A 20838-nucleotide genomic window follows, 5' to 3' on the forward strand; every position below is an offset into this window, starting at 1 on the left:
AAAAACCCTCTTAAGACCATAGACCAGTGAAATCAACAGTTGCTTCTGGCTTCGATTTTATACTCCAAGATAGCCTTTTCCCCTCGCTAATTGTTGTGGCAGTGATTCAACAGGCCTTAGCTCCAAAAGATCATTCATTCTGGAGCATTGATGTCAAAAGATAATATTCTATTTCCCAGGGTGGGCTTTCCATAAATTATTTGACTTCATGCACCTGTGTTTATTTAAGTGGGCCGTTTCTTTCAGTACACTAGGAGAAGTAGCTTCAGGTATTTTGAGAAGTTGGCAAACTGCTCTGAGTATCTTTTGCCTTTCCCTAGATGGAGTGGACTGATCCAGTGAGATTCCTCCTACATTTAACAATTTAAAGGCCCAGTTTTCAAACATGAGTGCCCTGGAGTTCATGGCTTAAGTCAGTATTTAGCTTCAAGTGCTGGTTCAGAAGCCAAAGGCCCCCAGTTCAGCAAGGCACTTCAGCACATGTCTAAAATTAAACATGGAACTAGTCCCACAGATTACGCACCTACTCATATTCGTGCTGAGTTGCGCCCTTACCCCACTGTTGCTCAGGCTCATTTAGATTTGCTGATTTATGTATTTTCCCAAACGTTCTTACAAAGGTTAGTATGCGTGGTACATTTTTAGAATGGAAAAACATTGTAGAGTTGAACTTTTGGAAAATAATATTTTTGCATAATAGCTCAGTTAAAGCAGATATTTATGGTTATGTACACTCTCTCCTTGAGAGTTTTATTCCTCAGACTTTCAGAGAGGATTCTTGCTGACTTTGACAGTGGTGAAAATTATAAAGTTGCGTATCAAGAAAACAGAGGGGTGATGTCCTTTTCTACTATTTCTGGATGGCTGGCTGTATTGGCAAATAGACTGAACAGAGACGGTTGCCTTGAATAGCAGTAATAAATCAAGTTGCTATACAAGGCTATGATGGCACACGGAAAATATGTAGAAGTTAGAAATACTTTCTGCTGGCAGAGACTTTAGTTTATGTGTTGTTAGATTAGAGACTGTAAATAAACCTCAATGAATAATTCTTCTTTCATTTAAATGTCTCAGGTTCTGAAAGAGTTTTAGATTTTCAGTCGTCAGCTTTTCTATTTTTTCTGGGATTGCATGCATCTATTACTGTTTCAAAGTAGTGTCCAGAGGTCCCAATGGAGACATGAGCCACATTGGGGTGAACAATAAGGTTGATTTTATAGGGCAACTGTTCTCATTTACTTTACACAACCCATCTTGAGGGTCCCTCACCGAGTGCTATACAGTAAAGGTGGCCTCACATAGACCTGCACAGGGTTGGTGTCACTAGGCATAACCCTAGGTAACTCGGGAGGGTGAAAGGCCACTAAGTGTCAATGAAGCCTTCCTGCACTAGGCCTATATGAACCAAACTTCTTCCATGTTTAAACTCTGATCAACCTCAAAAGCCAGGTGCAATTGGAATATGTAAGCAACCAGTTATCTGTGTGCAACCCCCTGCTCACACCGGTATCAAGCGGTAATAATGAGGCCTGCATGGCGCTAAGCACACCGGGCAACGAACCCCGCTGTTGCTGTCCTCGGGCATTCTGTGCCAGCAACAACAGTATATAACAAAATCCTCCACCTCAATTTTGCACAGCTGAATAAGGGCATCTCATGGTACCAATCCCTGCACTCACATTTCAATACAGTGGCAGAAAGGGAGCAGAAAGGAGAGAAGAGGGGTGTTGATTTCCCCCACGCTGCACTGGACCCAAGAGCAGGATTGGTGAGCCAAGAGGAGCAATCTGCTCCATCTTAATGCATGGAGCAGACTGTGCAGGTCCTGTGTGTCACATGCAGCCTAGGAAAAATTGTGCTTCAGTCTAGCCTTGCACAGCTTAGTGCAAAAGAGCAAATTAGTGGAACAACTCAGCAGAAACAACATACAGTCAAGCAAGTCTTTGCTCTGAATGCATATTTGTAATGTGAAAAGGTGAACTAAAACAAAAGAAAATGAAATAAAATGCCCCCAAGGTGGGGGGCCAACCATTTCCCAAGCACCTAATGTATTGTCCTTCCCGGGGCACTTCTGCAAGGGTAGGAGCTGAACTGATGTTAAGTCCTCCTTTACCCTGCACCCTGTCACACATAGTTCACTCTTGAGCACCTTTGCTGATCCTCCTTCGGTGAGTTATTTTTCCAAGGAATGACAGTCAAAAATCTATGTTAGTGCCTTGTTTAACTTATCTGGAAGATCTCCCTGCTGGAGCTAGCAATGAATTCTATGGGTGTCAAAGCATTCTGCAAACTGATCCCTTCCACCAGATACATGAAACAGTATAAAAAAAAATCTCTGGATAAGACTCTAGAATTTGTTAATTTCTCACATTTAAACCAATTGTATCTGATTTTATTTTGTGACACACACACATGCCCTTTCTCCCCCACATATTATGAATTATAGTTCTGCATGCTCTTTCTTTTCCTTCATTTTCTTGATTTTTTCAGGCAGAGTCTTTGTCCAGAACTCAACTCTGTTCCCTTTCAGTTTCTTTGCTTCCTTCTGCTGTAAATTCAACTCCAGGTATTGTTCATTCATGTCATACACCGGCCATTCCACCAAACCTTCGCCATTAGGATTTCTGCACACAATAGAAAGAAAAGGTGATACAGAGGTGATATAGACTGGTACTGGGATAGTCCATAACTTCTAGGCCTTCAGTTTTAATCCAGCCCAGACTAACAAAGCCACTTTCTTCTGATAGCTGTTCATTACCATGTGAAATAAGTTAGTGGGCTCAGGTTAGTTTCTAATACAAACACTTCCATAGCAGAGAAGTCATCACAATAATAGGCACTGTGAGGCGGTAGTGTGGTGTGGAGGATAGGGTGTAGGACTGGAACGCAGGAGACTTGGGGTATGTCTACACTACTGCAGCTATGATGCTGTAGCAAAGACACTTCCTACATTGACAGAAGGGGTTTTTCCATTGATGTAGATAATCCACCTCTTTGAGAGGCAGTAGTTATGTCAAGGGAAAAATTCTTCCATCGAGCTAGCGGCGTCTACTGTGGGGATTAGGTTGACATAACTACGTCGCATAGGGCACAAAATTTTCCCCACAGTCCTGGAAGTAGCTAGGTGTACCTAGTGTGAGATGTAGATTAGGCCTTGGGTTCCATTCCCAGCTCTCAAGACGGTCCCAGGTCACAATTCTGACACATTTTAGTGAGGCTCTGGGCAGCAGCTTGCACTGTCACTACCTATGCTGTACCTGTTCTGTGATTAAGCAGAGGACTGAAGTCTCTAGGGCTGTCCATGAAGCTCCTTCGGAAACATTACGGGGGTCTGCATAACTGGGCTTTTTAATTGGCTGTACATTCTAAAAAGCAAATTCTCTATTTGAAAAGAAGCCATGAATCTCACCCATTTCGAGCAAAGTTAGCCCAATATTTCATTATTGTCATGCTGAGGTGTTTCTCTTCCTCTGTAGCATCTCTGGAAGCTGGGAATATCAAAGGAGACTTTGTTTGCATAGTGAAAACAGGTAGTAGGTGTAGATTCAGAACCACCTTGCACCAACTACAGTTAATCTTTTGAATCTCAATATTTTATAGGCTGCCAGTTAAACTACTACTTTGAGGGTCTGTGTGTGTGTGTGTGTGTGTGTGTGTGTGTGTGTGCGCGCGCGGGGGGGGGGGCGGCTAGAGAAAGGGAATGTATATGTCTATAGCCTCCAAAAAAGGGTTAAATTACCATATATTGCTGGATAAAAAGGAAGCCTGGATGTAAATCCATGTTATCAGGTGAGCACTGGGAAAAAAAATAGTATCACAGACAAAAACTACCCATTACTCTCTTATGCCAAAACGACCATCTTTATTTTGGGGAATCAAACAGAATAATTTGTGATGGGAGGAGCGAGAAGGAAATATATGTTTTTAATTTTACAAGTAGAATTTTGCAAGGCTGATTTAAATATGGCCAAATTCTGCCTTCTTGTACACCCACTTGTGCAATTCTGCTGATTTTAGCAGGTACCTGTGAGCCCACGATACCAAAGGGAACAATATATGGCTAACCCAGGGGTTCTCACAACAATTTTGGGGGGGTAGGGGGCTCAGAATGCGGCCACCATCTCTTGCTGGTGGCCACTCTGACAATTTTTTCTAAAATACTTAATTAACTTTAGGAAAAACTAATAAATATGCACATATCCATGTCCAAATCATTATTTATTTATGTAGGATTTTTTTTCCCCAACTCAATAATAAAAATAATGTACAGTTGTCTCTATTCTTTACTGGACCTAAACAGAATACAAACACAAATTTGTACGTTCTTGTCTTTTGCTTTTTTTTGGTTGCTTCCCCCTCCCCACCCCCCACAAGACTTGCTAGTTACTAAGTCTTCTGTAAAAAGCGATATTAACAAACATACAAATATATCACTTTTCACAGCAGACTTACTCAGCCCCGGCAAGCCCTGGATGGGGAGGTGGATATGGAAGCAGTGGGGGCCAGGGACACTGGAGGTGGAGGTGTGTGACCTTGGGGCCAGAGCCTGCCACCGTATGGCCAGGGAATGGAGCCTGAAGCCCCATGGCTGTAGCCTGCCACTCACCACCCAAGGGCTGAAGCCTGACCCCACCAGCCCTTGGAAGGTGGGGAACTCACTGGCTGCCTGCTCCTCCAGCTTGTGTGTCTCCAGAGGTGGCAGGGCCCAACCACCAGGGCCGGCTCTAGGCACCAGCAAACCAAGCACGTGCTTGGAGCGGCACATTTTCAAGGGCAGCATTCTGGGCATCTTTTTTTTTTTTTTTTTTTTTATTGCTTCTGGCGGCAAAAGCCTAGAGTCAGCCCTGGCAGCAGTAGCGTGTTGCCATGGGGCCGCTGCAGTTCATGCCGCGGGGGAGCAGTGCCCCCATCTTGTGGCTGGGCCGGGCAGGCTCCGAGCGTGGGACACTCAGGCTGGGGGACACCCCACGGGGCACATGGAGCCGCCTGCAGGTACTGCAGGGTGGCCGCCCCCCAGCACGAAGCGGCCCGAGCCGCCCAGGGACTGCGGCAGGTGGCCAGAAGCAGCAGCAACAGGGCCATAGAGGGCGGGGTGCTGCCATGCGGGGCTTGCGTCCCGCTCTCCGGGGCTCTGCTCTCTCTGGGGCTACCCTGCCCCGGCTCCTCAGCTCCCTGCCGTGGCAGTCCCCCAGCTCTGCCCTCCTGGGTCCTGGCTGGTCCTGGAGACGGGAGCCCTGGCTGGAGAGACCCTGGGCTGAGGTGCGGCCCGGGAGCCTCGCTGCTTACCCTGAGCCTGCCAGCACCAGACTGGCTGGAGGTGAGGGGGGAGCAGGCGGAGTCAGCAATGGTGGGGGGGGAGCCCAGGGCTGGGGCAGCACGGGGTGTGGGTGGAGGAGGGGGAAGAGAGAGCTCAGGGCTGGGGCGGCATGGGGTGTGGGTGGGGGGAGGGGAGAGAGCCTAGGTCTGGGGTGGCAGGGGATGAGGGGGGAGGTGAGAGCCTAGGGCTGTGGTGGGGGGCAGACAAAAAATTTTTTGCTTGAGGTGGGGGAAAAAAAAAAAAAAAAAACCCCAAGAAAAACAAAAACAAAAAACCCTAGAGCCAGCCCTGCCAACCACTGCTGGCAGCCCTGGGGGAGGGGGCCACTTCTTTGTGCCGCCCCCCCGCCCCATCACTGCCCAGGAGGCTGTCGCCACAAGAAGAGTCCCTGGTGGCCGCATGTGGCCACGGTGGCTGCATTTGAGAAACACTGGGCTAACCTGCAGTTCTACTGGAACAATAAACATACATTATATTACAAAATTCCTTACCAGTCAGTGACATCTCATCAGTAACAAATGCCCCTCCAAAGACAAAACTAATTTCATCTCCATGATCCGCTTTTACATAATCAGGTTTGAAACTTGCTGAACTTGGACGATGTTGGAATTCGTAAAAGTAGACAGGAGATCCAGACGCTAACAGAAAACACAATTAAAATAAATAGAAAAACCACTACAAATACACAAAGGTACCGAGCCTATTCAGTGCTGCATGGGAATGAAAGTTGTCCTTTTTTTTTTTTTAATTTATTTTATTTTTTAAAATCTACAACATATTACATTTTATAGTGAGAAGCTAAAACAATTCTAGGCATGTAACTGGAGACTGGAATCAATAGTTTCTGACTTGAGTTTCAGATGAGACATCCTCTCCAAACATAAAAGGAAGGATATCAGATTCAAAGCAGTTAATGGATCAAGCCCCAGATACATTAAAGACTTAATTTTGATCTATGAACCACTAAGAGTGTTGTTCTTGTTTGGGACAATGCAGATGACAAACCAAAGGACAAAGAACATGAGCATTGAGAGCAAAGCATTTTCAATCCCCCAATTTTGCTATAGAACCAATTTCCAGAAGAAATCAGCTGAATCTAGAATCGGATCACCTTTAGGAGACACTGTAGAACCTCTTGAAAAAGAAGGATTTTCCACCATAGTAAAAATGACACCACCACAATCCCATTGACACAACTGCCCACCACCCCAAAAAAGAAGCTGAAACAAAACCAACCAACCAAAACAAACCACATACTCCAATAAGAGTTTTTACCCCACAAAAAGGAGAAGAAGAACTAATGATGCCATGAAATCCACTAGAGACTTTGCTGTTGCTGTCCATTTTACATGGCAGACACTCAAATACTATGCTGGCAGGTGGCAGTGTAAAATCCTAAAATAGCTAAATTGGTAACGAGAGGGACCTGTTTTTCGGCTGCATCCAGTACCAAAGGGGGAACAGTTTGGGCACAGTGACTGAAAAGGGTTAGGGAGATATTACAGAAGAAATAATTAAAGCCTGCTTAACACAAGGAATACTTGAGTTCTGTCTTTGAGAGTCAAAGTGCTTATACGAGTGAAAAGTGGAAATATACTCACAGAAGTGCATTGTCCCCAGTCCACTATTCAGTCACCAAGATTAGGAAGAGCGCTGTGGCATTACACCCCATATTCTTTATAGTAATAGTATGATATGATTATGGTATAGCTATGATATATTTTATGCAAGATAGCTCATGTGAGATATCATTGAAAATGTTATGATTCACTGAATAGGATTATTCTACTTGTATGCATGTATCATTTTGGTATCTGAAGTTAGGAATATTGTCTATGCATTTATTACAAATGTGTTTACACCTGGGGAATGCCCACTAGGCAGAATGCAATCAGTCTAGATGGCTGGCTGGGAATGGACATTAGGGAGAACAACAGGTCTTAGAAGAAGCTAATCTCCCACCTGGGAGCCTTTCTGAGGACACTACAAACTACCTCTGAGTTATGGCTGCTGTGACCTTACAGGGGCATGTGACCAAGTCACCTGGTACTGGACTCCATCTGGGAATACCAGTGTTTTTCCACTGAAAAGCATAGGAACTAAGCCTGGAGACAAAGGGTTCCTGCATAGGCAAAAGCTATTTAAGGCAGGAAAGCAACATCGTGGTTCTTCACTGACTCCCCACTCAAAGAGACTCCTGTAAACACCTGAGGAAGAAGGACTGAATTTGGGGGAAGGGCTGAACCCAGGCTAGGAGGATTTCTAGCCTGTGAAAGGACTACCTGGGGTTTTAAACTGCAAGCAAGTGCAGTTTGCCCTTTAAGAATCTCTGCAAGTGGCTTAAATTCTCATTTAGGGTGAGAATTTGCTACTCATATCCAATCTCTTAGTAGATTAAGTTTAGATTGAGTTTTGTTTATTTGCTAGGTAATTTGCTTTGATCTGTTTGCTATCCCTTATAATCACTTAAAATCTATCTTTTGTAGTTAATAAACTTGTTTTTGTTTTGTCTAAAACTAGTGTGTGGAAATCATAACTTGGGGCAGAAAGCTGTTGCATATCTCTCTCCACATTGAGGGAGAGGGTGAATTTTATGAGTTTACGTTATATAGTTCTCTGTGCAGTGCAAGACAGTATAAATCCAGAGGGGTGTGTGCGCCTGGGAAGCTGGTAAGTGTCCTAGCTGCATAGCCTTCCCATGCAGGGGCTGGTCAGAAAGTCTGTTTGCATGTTATTACAGCTGGGTGTGTCCCTACCTGTGTGCTGGTGAAAGTGTGAGACCGGGAGCATTTCTGCAGCTTGTCACAGCATTACAGGGTGAGTGGGATCCCAAGTTGATGGGTTGGGGGGCTCAGTGGTACTCCAGTTCCAGGCAGCACCCTGGGGGGGATCCCTCACAAAGCGCATTAAAAAAAAGTGACCCAGTAATCTTCAGTAATGAATACAACTGAGAATGCTTGGCCGCCGCCTAACTAGAAAGAGCAGTGACCAAATTGAAGTCAGATCATGTACGTATTAAGTGTGCCATCCGTAGTCAAGTGACAATTGAGTCTTGGCAGGTTTGAACTTGTGACCTTTTATTTAACAAATATTGAGTAGAAACTAACCTCTGTGATAATTGGATGTTTTTATAGCTGGAACAAAAAAGATTGCATCTCCCATCAAATCCAGAAACCGGTCCCGCAGGGCGACAGGGTCGTCTGTGTCTCCCAGATACTCATCTGTTATCAGAGATACAAATTCAGCTGGCACAGACTAGAAGGAAGGATAAGGAGAAGAAATTAACCAAAAACCATTAAAAAGAAGTAAGTCTCTAGAATTCCATGTCAGCAATTAGCTTGTAAATAGTTTTTTTTTTAAATCAGAACCAGACAGCCCAGAAATAAATGTAGCTTTTGAGAACACTACCTATTTGTGCCCAGCTTTGTGTTAAGTACATGCAGATAAGTAGGTGCCCAGGTGTGAAAAATACACATAGGCTCTTCAGCATCTGTAGGATTTTGTAAAAATGTACATATTAAACCCCCGCCCAAACTCCCACAAGTCCAAAATGTTCAACACATCTGAAAAGAAAGAGAGAGACACGAGAAAATCTGCAGGTCTCTTACCAAGAGCGGACGCAGCAGTTGTAATGTAGAGAGGATGGTTTCTTTATGCATCCCCTCCTTCAAGCCAGGTATGTCGGATAACTATACAGGAACATATTAAAAATAATTGTTTATGTTTCTATAGCCCAAGAGCCTTAACAACTACACAGAGATTTACATATAAACCCACAAACGAAAGGTTCTTTATAACACAGGAACTGCCATTCTGGATCAGACCCAAGGTCCATCTACTATACTATTAGTTCTCAAACAGTGGTCAAGACCATGTGATTCAGAGGAAGGTGTAAGAACCACACAGTAGACAGGTATGGGTAATCTGCCCCACCACCTCTCGCCCCGAATCAGGTCTATTCCTGATCTCTAATAGTTAGAGACTGAATTAAGACCTGAAGCATGAGATTTCATATACCTTCCAAAACAACAACAATTCTGGATACTCTTATCATATGTGTGTCCAATCCCTTGTTGAGTCTTGCTAGTTAAGGTTAGAAAAGTTGATACAAAATATAGAATAAGTAAAGCTTTTGCCAAGTTTTTAGGGGAAGGTAGATCTAGATATAAATCCCTAAAGTTCTGACCATAAGGTAAATCAAACTCAAGCTATGGGATTTCTCCTAGTACAGGAGGCTCTCAGTTTGGAGAAACCTGCAGCTGGTGATGTGGAGGGAGTGAAGTTGTAAATTCCTAAAGTTGAATTGCAAAGCAAAAAAAGTTGGTTTCTTTATGTCACTACTTCTTTGTGATGTATGGATGCCTCAAAAGCTTTATTAATTAATTAACTAACTAACTAACAAAGACAGTGGTTTCCCCTGCTTGATTTAACATTTGAATATCAGCCTAAATTTTCAAGAGAGGGTAGTGATTTGGGGTGCCTTAATTTATTTTTGGATGTCCAGTCTGAGGCCCCTTAAAGGCGCCTGATTGCCAGAGAGTGGCACTCGGCGCTTTCTAACAAACAATCTGGGCATCCAAAATCACTAGTCAATTTTGAAAATTCAGGCCATCAGATCTTCATTTCCCTCTTTGCTGGAGGACCAATGCAAAAATATTTAGAGGACTTCTGTGGGGACATCAGATATTCCTATAATCTGCGCTGCAGCTCCTACTGACCAGGTATGTGTGTGTATTGGGGGGGAGCCAGGTGAGGAATGTTGATCATTACTTTAATTTCCAGTCTTTTCTAATTCTTAAACTTAACTTTCCTCTACTCTACCCTCCTTCCCAGAGGTGGTCTATGTATGTAATGACTCTGGGATCCTTCAGAATAAAAGGCCTTCTGCGAACATAACGTTATTTTTTGGAACGAGTGAAAACTCCCATAAAATGTGCAGGGGGAGCTTGGGGAAGGGGGCAGGAGTGAGCCTAGCCTAGCCAAGATTTGTTTTTAATAGGAGAGGAGACTGGTGTTCTGGTATAAAAAGGTTTGAGAAATGTGCCACTAATAGGCAGTTAATGTAAAGACTGCTATAGAAGAGCCATTAGAAATTACTTACGAAAGGAAGCAGCCAACCATATTCATGATTATTTATTCCTATTATATATGGGACAGCACTGAAGTCTTTGCCAGCCATTAGCTCTTCAGGGTTCTTCTGAATAAACACACCATCTATAACTGCTGGGATAACTCCGACTTGCTGGAGGAGAAAAAAAGAAACGCATTTTTAGAGCCCTGTGCAGATACAAAATTTGTATCCGATCTGCGACCCGCAAAAATGGTCCATGGATATCTGTGCATATAAGTGAATATTTGCAGGGCTCTACACATTTTCAATTGTTATGCGGACTTACTGGATTTCCTGCAGACAATATTGCAAAGTTTCAACTGAGACCAGACTAAGAAATCACAGAAATATTAGTAACAGTGTGACAGGGTGGACTATGTCCTGAGGCCCCCTGCTGGAGGCCTTGTGGCCCTGCCACACCTCGCTCCAGAAAAGGGCAGTGGAGAGGATCCTCCGAGCTGCCTAGAGTGGCTGTGTGGGAAGCAGTATAAGAAGAGCTGCAGGGCCAGACTAAGGCTAGGTCTAACTACGGGGGGGAGGGGGTTGACCTAAGATAGGCAACTTCAGCTACGCGAATAGCGTAGTTGAAGTCGGCGTATCTTAGGTCGATTTACCTGGCACAAAGAGGCCCCTGTTGGACTTGTACCCCAAAAGGGGTTTGCCTTACAGGCAGACCGTGTATGACTTGGCGAGAGGGCTGAGTCACCAAAGACCCACCACAAACAGCGAGAGTGTGCAGGCACACACACTTGGCCAGGAGGCACTCGTGAGAGGTGAGTGAGACCCCGTTACAAACAGTTAAAAAATAAATAAATAAATAAATAGATGACGATGCTGGGCCCAGTTCAGCCCAGAGACACCTCGATGGATGTTAGTGCTATTATAACTATGTACACTGTGGCTGCATTTGATATCTCACAGTTAACCTCACCCACCTGTTGTTGTTGAAAGTTAAAAATCATTTCTTCTTCTGGTTTCTTCCTTAGGCAATGAACCATGGCAGCCGAACTGGAGGAGTCGCAGCCAGTTATGTTAGCGACTACCTGCAATTATTTACAAAAAAAAATAAGTTAGAACTCTTAATCTTTTAGATTCTAGGGAGATTATGTTAAATAGTAAAAATAAGAGTGTTACAAGGAATAGAATGTGGAATTTGTGAAGCTAACATAGCACACCCCACTTACAAGTCCATCTTTAATGAGCACCAATTTTTCCACGATGACATGCACTTGAAGACATAGGGTGGGACTGTCAAAACTGCTCATTATTAGCCCAACTGATTTAGTCCTAGACTGGATGCTTTTGAAAAATCTCACCCATAGCATAGAATACTAGCTGAATGTGCTTACAAATCAGCTTGGTAGGTCTGGAATCTAAACAAGAGACCAAATGATAAGTGTAACAAACATGTTCTTTTAAAGGGACATTTATAAACCTCACAAGAAATGAACAAAGCCAAGGCCATTACTCTAGTTTCACATAACTGATCATCTTGTCTAATCACTGGCATGAGTTCAGAACAAAGTATCACACATCTCTTTCTGAACTTCTTGGCTGCTTTTGGTTTATGTAACATTATTTTAAGTATTCTAAAAAAATATTTTAGTTTGGGCCAATAAAACAGCAATCAATCTCTAGACAGATTGAATTCCACTGAAGCAGACTCACTTTCCCCAGCATGAGCCCTCCATGAGCACATATGTAGGGGTATAAGAAAAAAAGAAGATACAAAGTTTTAAGTCAAAAATGGAATCTGAGTGGGAATCATAGAATCATGGAATATCAGGGTTGGAAGGGACCTCAGGAGGTCATCTTGTCCAACCCCCTGCTCAAAGCAAGACCAATCCCCAACTAAATCATCCAGGAAGGGAAGGAGGAAACTCGCAAATGAGGCAGATGACAATTTCCACATAGGAAAAACAATATATAACATTTGAACCATGGAATCTGATCTCTGGGTAATAGGTTGCAATGCACATGCCCCATGATGAAGCTTCAAAGAATCTAGCTGAACAAAGAAAAAAAAAAGTGTTAACTCCTCTGGAACGAGACACAGAGCTGAGAGGGCAGAAGTCATCATGTCATCATAACTCTGCTGCTCCATTAACATAGCCAGTAAGAATGGATATATCAGAACCTTAGCAATCACTTCAGGATGTGAACTGAACATGGCAGAAAGAAGTGCAACTCCACTCTCAGAGATGGCTTTATGGAACAAGCCCTTGGCCAACGGAGATAGAACCTGGAAGAGATGGAAAAATGTAGGATTCAAACATTATAGTCAGTTTACAGTAGAGATGGACCCAAGCTTCCAATTTCAGATGGACATGCAACCTTTCCCAGAGTTTGGGGTGGTTGTTCCTATTTGGGGGGCTGGTTCAGTTGTCAGACTTAATGCAATATAGGACTGATACTCATTGTTATTCCCAACGGAAAGTAAAACCAGGAGTTTGAGATTATGTGGTAGTGGGGTTCAAAGCCTCATCTGTATCCATTATAGCATTTGAGGGGAAGGGTGGCCTTGTGACTAAAGGGAAGTCAGGAGACAGGAGCTCTATTTTTGGCTCTGCCACTGGCCCTCAACCTTTCTATGACTCAGTTACCCCATCTGTAAAATAGGGATAATACTTCCCAACTTCTCAGCAGCATTATGAGACTCGATCAGTCAATGTTTGTAACATGCACTGAAACCCATGGATGGAAGGCAGCACAGAAATGCAAAGTATTGTATTAGGCACTATAAAACCTACAAGGACAGAAACGCTGACTCCTCCTGCAGACTCTCCAAATATAGTGACAGATCCTGGATCTCCTCCAAAATGTTTGATATTCTCTTGAATCCACTGGAGAGCTGCCACTTGATCCAAAAAGCCCCAGTTTCCACGAGCATGTTCATCACCAGTACTGAAAGCAAGAGGATTCTAAGTAAGTCCCAACAGACTTTGTTTTGCTGTTATTAAGTTTATGGTTCTATCTCCAGAAAACAAAAAATAATCACTTATGTACATTGTTTAGAATAACCTTATTGAAGATATGTATTTCTACAAACCTACCTCTACAAATACCTCCAGAGAATGCGCCTAATTCAATCCTGGGGTAACGTCACCTTAGGTGAATGGAGTAACTTCTGGTATGAATTTGGCCCAAGTTAACTAAGGTACATAAACTTTTTCCTGTTTGTGGTCTGACTTTTGGCTATAAGTTTCTATGCATTTCTGGGTGATGAAAACAAAGAGACAAATAGTAAATAATCCCCCAGAAATGCAGAACTTGAAAGGGTTTATGGCAGGTCTATACTTAAAATGCTGCACAGATGCAGCTGCACCCCTGTAGCTCTGAAGTGAGGATGCGCCTACCCTGACTGGAGAGAGCTCTCCTGTCATTGGTGTAGCTAATCCAAAAGGTAGTAGCTCTCCCACCAACATAGCGCTGTCTACACAGAGGGATTAAGGTTAGTGTAACTATGCTGGTCAGGGGTGTGGATTTTTCACATCTGAGCAGCCTAGTTATACTGACATAGGTCTGTAGTATAGATGGACCTTAGTGCTGTCATTCAAGGGAATCTCGGACGGTTAGGAACACAGTCCAGCCATGCATTAAATGTACGATTATAGACACTGGCTATTAGCATCACCCACTGTCAATGCACGATTTGTCTCCCGAAAGCTAAAGCTGTTTCAGCAGATATAATTACATTTGCTGTGGGTTTAAAACCTTCAAATTAATGAGAATGGTACCAAACCTACCATGTACAATAAGCCAGTCAAGTGAAGAACATCACTATGTAGTGGGATCCCATGATTATAAATAGAGGTACTTGAAAGAATGAACCTATAAACATGCTCCTGTATCTCACATCAGCTGTGTGTTTTAGGACTTCATGGAGGGTCATTTGAAGAAGCAGGCATGTAAAATAGTTCTTTTTGACAAATATTTAGAGGAATGCAGCAGAACAGTGCTCCTACTGTTGATACTTAATATTTTATATCATTAAAATGTTTCACCAATTATATCCTTGTATACAAACTTTGTATTTTAAGGGGGATGTGATGATACAAAGACTCACCTAAAGAATCCAGTGATACCTAATCGATATTGTATGGTTACCACCACCAAATTCTCATAGGCAGATAATGCAGACCCATCAAACATTGAAGCTCCACCCATCAACAGACCTCCTCCATGGATCCACACCATAACCTGAAAAGAACAAATCTGGTTACACCTCTCTCTAGCTGTGACATCTCTGATCTCAGATGTAAAAACCCAAATCAGTACATTACAGATTGAAGTTCTAATGCAGATGCACAAGCTGAATATTGGACATAAGCTAGTGCTCATGTTACACAGAGTGTCCTGGAGACTAAAATCCATCCAACAGGCAAAGCAAGGGCAAAGGCAGAGCCGCTCTTCTTCAGGTGTAGTGAGTTACATAAAGCTTAGAGAAACATGGGCTACGTTGACCCCTAGTCTGAGATTTAGGCTGCTAAAATGCAGACATGAATTATATGAAAGGGAGGTATGGTCCAATAGAGCTAGGGATGCTGGCTCACATACAGATTCCCTTTGGGCCCATAGACAAGTCATTTAACCTCTTCTGCCTTATCTGTAAAATGGGAATAATGATAAATAGAAGCCAATGCCCACATTACTTCTAGGCAGCGGTGAGCTGGAGCTGGTTCGCACGAACCGGTTGTTAAATTTTGAAGCAGTTTTAGAACCGGTTGTTAACACGCTTCCCTGCGAGGGGGTGCTGCAGCTTTGATGGGCTCCGGCCAGGAAGTGATGTAATTCCTCCTCCGGCCGCCGGGGGCGCTGCGCTGCGGGAGCCATGTGGGCCGCCACCTGGCCCTGTTGCTGCTGCTGCTCCCCCGACCCCTGGCCCTGGGGCTCCTGCTGCTCCTGGTGGGTCCCCGGCTGCTCTGCTGGGCCCGGGCTGCATCCTGCTGCTCGGGCTGCTCTCCCCGCTCTGAGCCGCTCTCCCCGTGAATACTTGCCACCCTGCCCGCAGCCAGCTCCTGTCTCCAGCCAGCCCTGCACCTCCTGCCCGCAGGCAGCCCCTGCCGCACTCCCTGCCCTGCCTGCACCAGCCCCTCACCCTCTGCCCTGCTTGCAGCTAGCCCCTGCCGCACCCCCTGCCCTGTCTCCAGCCAACCCCTGCTGCAACCCCCTGCCCAAAGCCAGCCAACCCCTGCTGCACCCCGCTGCGGCCCTGCCAGAAGCCAGCCAGCCCCGCACCCCCCTGCCCTGCTTGCAGCCAGCCCTATACCCCCCATCTCCAGCCAACCCCACATCGTCTTGCCTCCAGCCAACCCCGCATCCTCCTGTCTCCAGCCAGCTCTGCACCCCCTGCCCTGCCCGCAGCCAGCCCCGCACCGCCTGCCTCCAGCTAGCCCTGCCCCATGCCCCTGTCTGCAGCCGGCCCCACGTCCACTGGTGCCCTGCAGTTCTCAGGGAAGTAACCCTGCACACCTGCTTCAATGAGTGGGGCAGGGAGCAGCTGGGACCCACACATGTGCACACCCTAGGCTGGGTGACCAGACAGCAAGTGTGAAAAATCGGGACATGGGGTGGGGGGTATTAGGAGCCTATATAAGAAAAAGACCCAAAAATCGGAACTGTCCCTATAAAATCAGGACATCTGGTCACCCTAGCACACCCCCAGGGAGTGGCGGGGACCCACACATGTGAAATGGAGCTCATTTCTAGTTCAGGCCCATCTTTTTAAAAAAGAACTTTAGGTAGGGTTAACATACATCCGTATTTTCCCGGACATGTCAGGCTTTTTGGTTCTTAAATCGCCGTCCGGGAGGCTGGGAAAATACAGACGTATGGTAACCCTATTGGTACAAAAAACACATACTGTGGCACATCCCTTAAATCAGAACTTTTTATAGGGAACCGGTTGTTAAGATTTTGGCAGCTCATCACTGCTCCTAGGAGTTAATTACTGCTTGTAAAGCGCTATGTAAGTGATATGGCAGGATTCAGAAAGGCTTTTGAAAGACATTACGAAGGAACCTGTAATAGTTTAGATATAACTCTCAATTATGTCTTTCCAACAAAAAAAAAACTTCCCTCCCCAACTCTTAAACAATGAAGGATGTGTAAAAAGCCTGGAGGAGTAGATCTAGGGAAAGTTCTCTACATCTGGAGAGCTGCCAGAAAAAATTACTTCCAAAACACCTTTCTTAAAAACTACTCTTTAGCTTGGATTTTGGCTTCAGTGAGCACTTCCAGCTCTACAAAATTAAGGGGATGCAGACATGGTCTTGGCTGCTGTCCAGGACTATTGGAGGAGATCACTAAGCACTTGTAATAATTGCCCATGGTTTGGAAACATTACTTTTGTACAGTAGCTTTGCTTACAGGTAACTTGGCTTTCTCATTGGAATGGGCAGGGGTATAAATATTCAGGTACAAACAATCTTCAGAAATTGAGAAGTTAACTTGTTTAGTTGGAAAAAGTTCTTCAAATTTTTTCAGCATCGTCTGGTCTTGTAAGCACCTTAAAGAACAGAAAGGAGAAGAATGTTCTTCAGTGTTATGGTGACAAAAATATCCATTATCAGTTTCACTGGAGGATGTTACATTTCATCATACACATTAAAAAAAAAAAAAAAAAAGCATTTAAAAAATTCAAATCATGATTCTTTTTATTTAAATCAGGTTTTTTTTTAGTTTACATCCTGCTAGTTCTTTCTTCCCATTTTATAGTCTGAAATTGCTAATGTGGCTGCTTTGTACTTGTTTCATTGACTAGATTGCCAATTAGCAGAATTTCAGTTTTTTACATGGAGATTTTTTTCTAGTAAAAAGTTTCACGCTGAGGTCCTGATCAGCAAATACACATGTGCTTAACTTCACTATTTAGGTAGTCTCACTGAAACCAACTGAGCTACTTATGGGAATATAGTTAGTGTTTGGCAGGGTCAGGGCATTAAAATGCTCATCTCTTTTGAAAGAGTCAAACACAGGGCCTCATTAACATCCTTACTGTGATAACTCCACAAACCCAACCCCAAAACTGATAGCAAAAATAGGGTTACCATATTTTAAGTGTCCAAAAAGAGGACACCCCATGGGGCCCTGGCCCCGCCCCAACTCCGCCCCTCCCCTGAACGCTTCGCCCCCCTGCTCCTCCCCCTCCCCTGCTTCCCGCGAACATTTGATTCGCGGGAAGCCTGAAGCAGGCAGGCAGCAGATAAGCTGGGGCTGGGGCTGGGGCGGGGCACGAGAAGGTGCGGCCCAGTCCGGCTCCCCCAGCTGGGCCTCCGTAGCCGAGTGGCTCCCTCCGGCGGCCGGCTCTGGCCCCAGAGTCTCTGGCCTGGCTCGGCTTGGGCCCTGAGGCGCCGGCGCCAGCCGGCGGCCGAGCAGTCCCGGTCCCAGTGGCTCCGGACGGCTCGGCTCAGGCCCTGGTTCTGGCCGAGCAGCTTCAGCCCGGCCCTGGCCCAGCAGCGCCAGCCAGCGGCTGTGCAGCCCCGGTCCCAGCGGCTCTGGCCGGCTCAGCTCGGCTGGAACCGGGGCCCAAGTGGCTCTGGCCCAGCCCTGGCAGAGTGAGCGGCGCCGGCCGGCAGCCAAGCACCCACCAGCCCCAGCGGCTCTGGCTCTGGCCCCAGCAGCTCCAGCCCAGACCCAAGCCCCACGACCCCTCCCTCCCTATTTTCCCGGACATGTCCGACTTTTTGGCAATTCCCCCCGGACGGGGATTTGAGGACCAAAAAGCCGGACATGTCCGGGAAAATCCGGATGTATGGTAACCCTAAGCAAATAGCACGTGCTATATTTTCAACCAACACTATTTTCCAGTATACGGAACTTCCACAAATCGAGAAGGCTGAAATTCTTCAAGGCTATATTCCTCCATTACAGTTTGCACTCTGAAGTCAGAGGGACATTTGCTCACTTATGCCTAAAACGGTTTTCTATTTTTAAGGATTTTGTGTGTTCATAAAAAAAGTTCACAATAACCTGGTTCATGCATTGAAAGTCTCTGCAACTTTTGAAAGTCTCTGCAACATTGTTAACACAGAAGGAATTTTGTTTTAAGCCACTAATAGATTTTTTAAAAATAAAAACACAGTTTTAGTTGCTAATGTTGCAAACACTGTTGCACATGCTTAACTATAAACACATGACTAGTCCCAATAAAGTCAATGGGACTATTAATGCGAGTCAAGTTATGTTACCACTTAAATATTTGCAGAATCGGGATGTTAATTTTTCAAATATCTGTTTTTTTTTTGTTTTTGTTTTTTGCTTATAGCAGTTTTGTAAAACTCAAATAAGGTACCCTAACAGTAGCACCATTGTTTTTAAAACAGCACTTAGAATTTAGTTCATTATAAATTTAAATCTAAAATTGCAATTGCACAAGTTTTCAAATGAGTTTGACAAAGCCTCAATCTGTTTTAAATCAATAATTTTAAAAAATAAAATCAAGTGATTTAAATTTCACCACCCTGTTTCATCAGCAGCTCAATTTTCCAGTATAAAAACGGTGTAAAAATTTGACATTAATTAGGTCATTTTAGAAACTTAGGCATTTGTAATTCTTCCTTCATCATATTACTTATTGCTAAATACAACAGTAAAGAAAAAAAGAAAAAAGTGCCAAACCAGTTTCTCTGCTCTTCCTGTAAGCAGTAATAGGAATTACATACTGCATTTCACAAACCCCACCAACAATGCGGTCTAAAATTAACTGTTTGAGGTGTTAACATCTAGCGATGGTAATAGTTTAAACTTGTATAGCACCTTCTATCCAAGAATCTCAAGCAAATACTCATCAATTTCAGCTGAGTTTCCCAGTTAGAATTTAGGTGTGGAGGACTTCTATGAAACCGTCTATATGTTCTCCAGTCACATTCCATAGGATTATCACATCTGTAACTATGTGTCCCATTAAGACCAGCATACCTAGAAAGCTAGGAACCCCAGTACTGTTGTTTGAAGGGTTTAGCGCAAGAGCTGTGCGAACAGCCCTTGCTAATAAAACAGTATTAAACCTACACCAGTCTGTGTGACTAGATTTACCATCAGGGCAGTTTGTACTTTCACAATAAAGAAACTCATTGGGCCGAAGTTCTCCTCTAGGATAAATGCCTTTACCCAGTGAATAAATTCAGTTTATTTCAGCCATTAATGCTACATTTTAAAAAAGTAAAAGTTGCATAATTTGGAGCACAAGGATTCTTACACTGGTGGAAAAGAAGTTGCGTCTCTCACACTGATCCACGGTTCAGCTGGTTGTGGTGGGGAAAATCTCAGGGCTCCCACAGGCGGTTTTGCAAAAGGAATTCCAAGAAACACATTTGTAAGTCTGTCAGTTCCCTTGACAGCAACCCATTTTCCTTTCAGTCGCCCATATTTGGTAGCCACTTCTGGTTGTTTGATTTGTTGTCCTGTATAACATAAAATAAATAAATAACCAGACAGGTAAATGGCCCGATTCAGATTCCTGCTGACTTAATGGGTTTTGGATCAGGCCCTACTAGCACCAAACACTAGTACCCATAAAATTTGCTTTTTTTTCCCCCTAGGGCTGTCATTAATCACAGTTAATTCATGCAATTAACTCAAAAAAAATTAATTGTGATTTAAAAAATTAATTCGATTAATCACACTTATAACAATAGAATACCAATTGAAATTTATTAAATATTTTTGGCTGTTTTTCTACATTTTCAATATTGATTTTAATTACAACACAGAATACAAAGTGCACAGTGCTCACTTTATATTATTATTTTTGATTAGAAATACATGCACTGTAAAAATGATAAAAGAAATAGTATTTTTCAATTCACCTCATACAAGTACTGAAGTGCAATCTCTTTATTGTGAAAGTGTAACTTACAAATGCAGATTTTTTTTTGGTTACATAACTGCACTCAAAAACAAAACTTTAGCGCCTACAAATCAACTCAGTCCTACTTCTTGGTCAACCAATTGCTAAGACAAACAAGTTTGTTTACATTTACGGGAGATACGGTTGCCTGCTTCTTATTTACAATGTCACCTGAAAGTGAGAACAGGCGTTTGCATGGCACTTTTGTAGCCGGCGTTGCAAGGCATTTACATGCCAGATATGCTAAACATTCATATGCCCCTCCATGCTTTGGCCACCATTCCAGAGGATGTGCTTCCATGCTGATGATGCTCGTTAAAAAAATAATGCGTCAATTAAATTTATGACTGTACTCCTTGGGGGAAGAACTGTACGTCTCCTGCTCTGTTTTACCCATGTTCTGCATACATTTCATGTTATAGCAGTCTTGGATGATGACCCAGCACATGTTCATTTTAAGAACACTTTCACAGCAGATTTGACAAAACGCAAAGAAGGTACCGATGTGAGATTTCTAAAAATAGCTACAGCACTTGACCCAAGGTTTAAGAATCTGAAGTG

The 20838-nt window shown here is 43.8% G+C and overlaps 1 protein-coding gene across 5 annotated transcripts in view; it reads right to left on the reverse strand.

Annotated features, from left to right (window-relative positions):
* Positions 1-2353: 2353 nt before the first annotated feature.
* LOC101949739 (fatty acyl-CoA hydrolase precursor, medium chain-like) overlaps positions 2354-20838 on the reverse strand; it is a 36779-nt gene continuing 18294 nt past the window's right edge. For all 5 annotated transcript variants that reach the window (XM_065567238.1, XM_065567236.1, XM_065567237.1 and 2 more), the window contains exons 3-14: positions 19627-19831; positions 16797-16935; positions 14494-14627; positions 13178-13331; positions 12565-12669; positions 11363-11470; positions 10419-10559; positions 8926-9006; positions 8425-8572; positions 5809-5955; positions 3410-3488; positions 2354-2624 (exon numbers count right to left, since the gene is read on the reverse strand). In XM_065567238.1, coding sequence (XP_065423310.1) covers positions 2441-2624; positions 3410-3488; positions 5809-5955; positions 8425-8572; positions 8926-9006; positions 10419-10559; positions 11363-11470; positions 12565-12669; positions 13178-13331; positions 14494-14627; positions 16797-16935; positions 19627-19831 — 1625 coding nt within the window. In that variant the 3' untranslated portion in view covers positions 2354-2440. The remainder of the gene's footprint in view (positions 2625-3409; positions 3489-5808; positions 5956-8424; positions 8573-8925; positions 9007-10418; positions 10560-11362; positions 11471-12564; positions 12670-13177; positions 13332-14493; positions 14628-16796; positions 16936-19626; positions 19832-20838) is intronic.

Source organism: Chrysemys picta, chromosome 14 (genome assembly GCF_011386835.1).
Source record: "Chrysemys picta bellii isolate R12L10 chromosome 14, ASM1138683v2, whole genome shotgun sequence".
In the NCBI taxonomy this organism is placed as follows: Eukaryota; Metazoa; Chordata; order Testudines; family Emydidae; genus Chrysemys; species Chrysemys picta.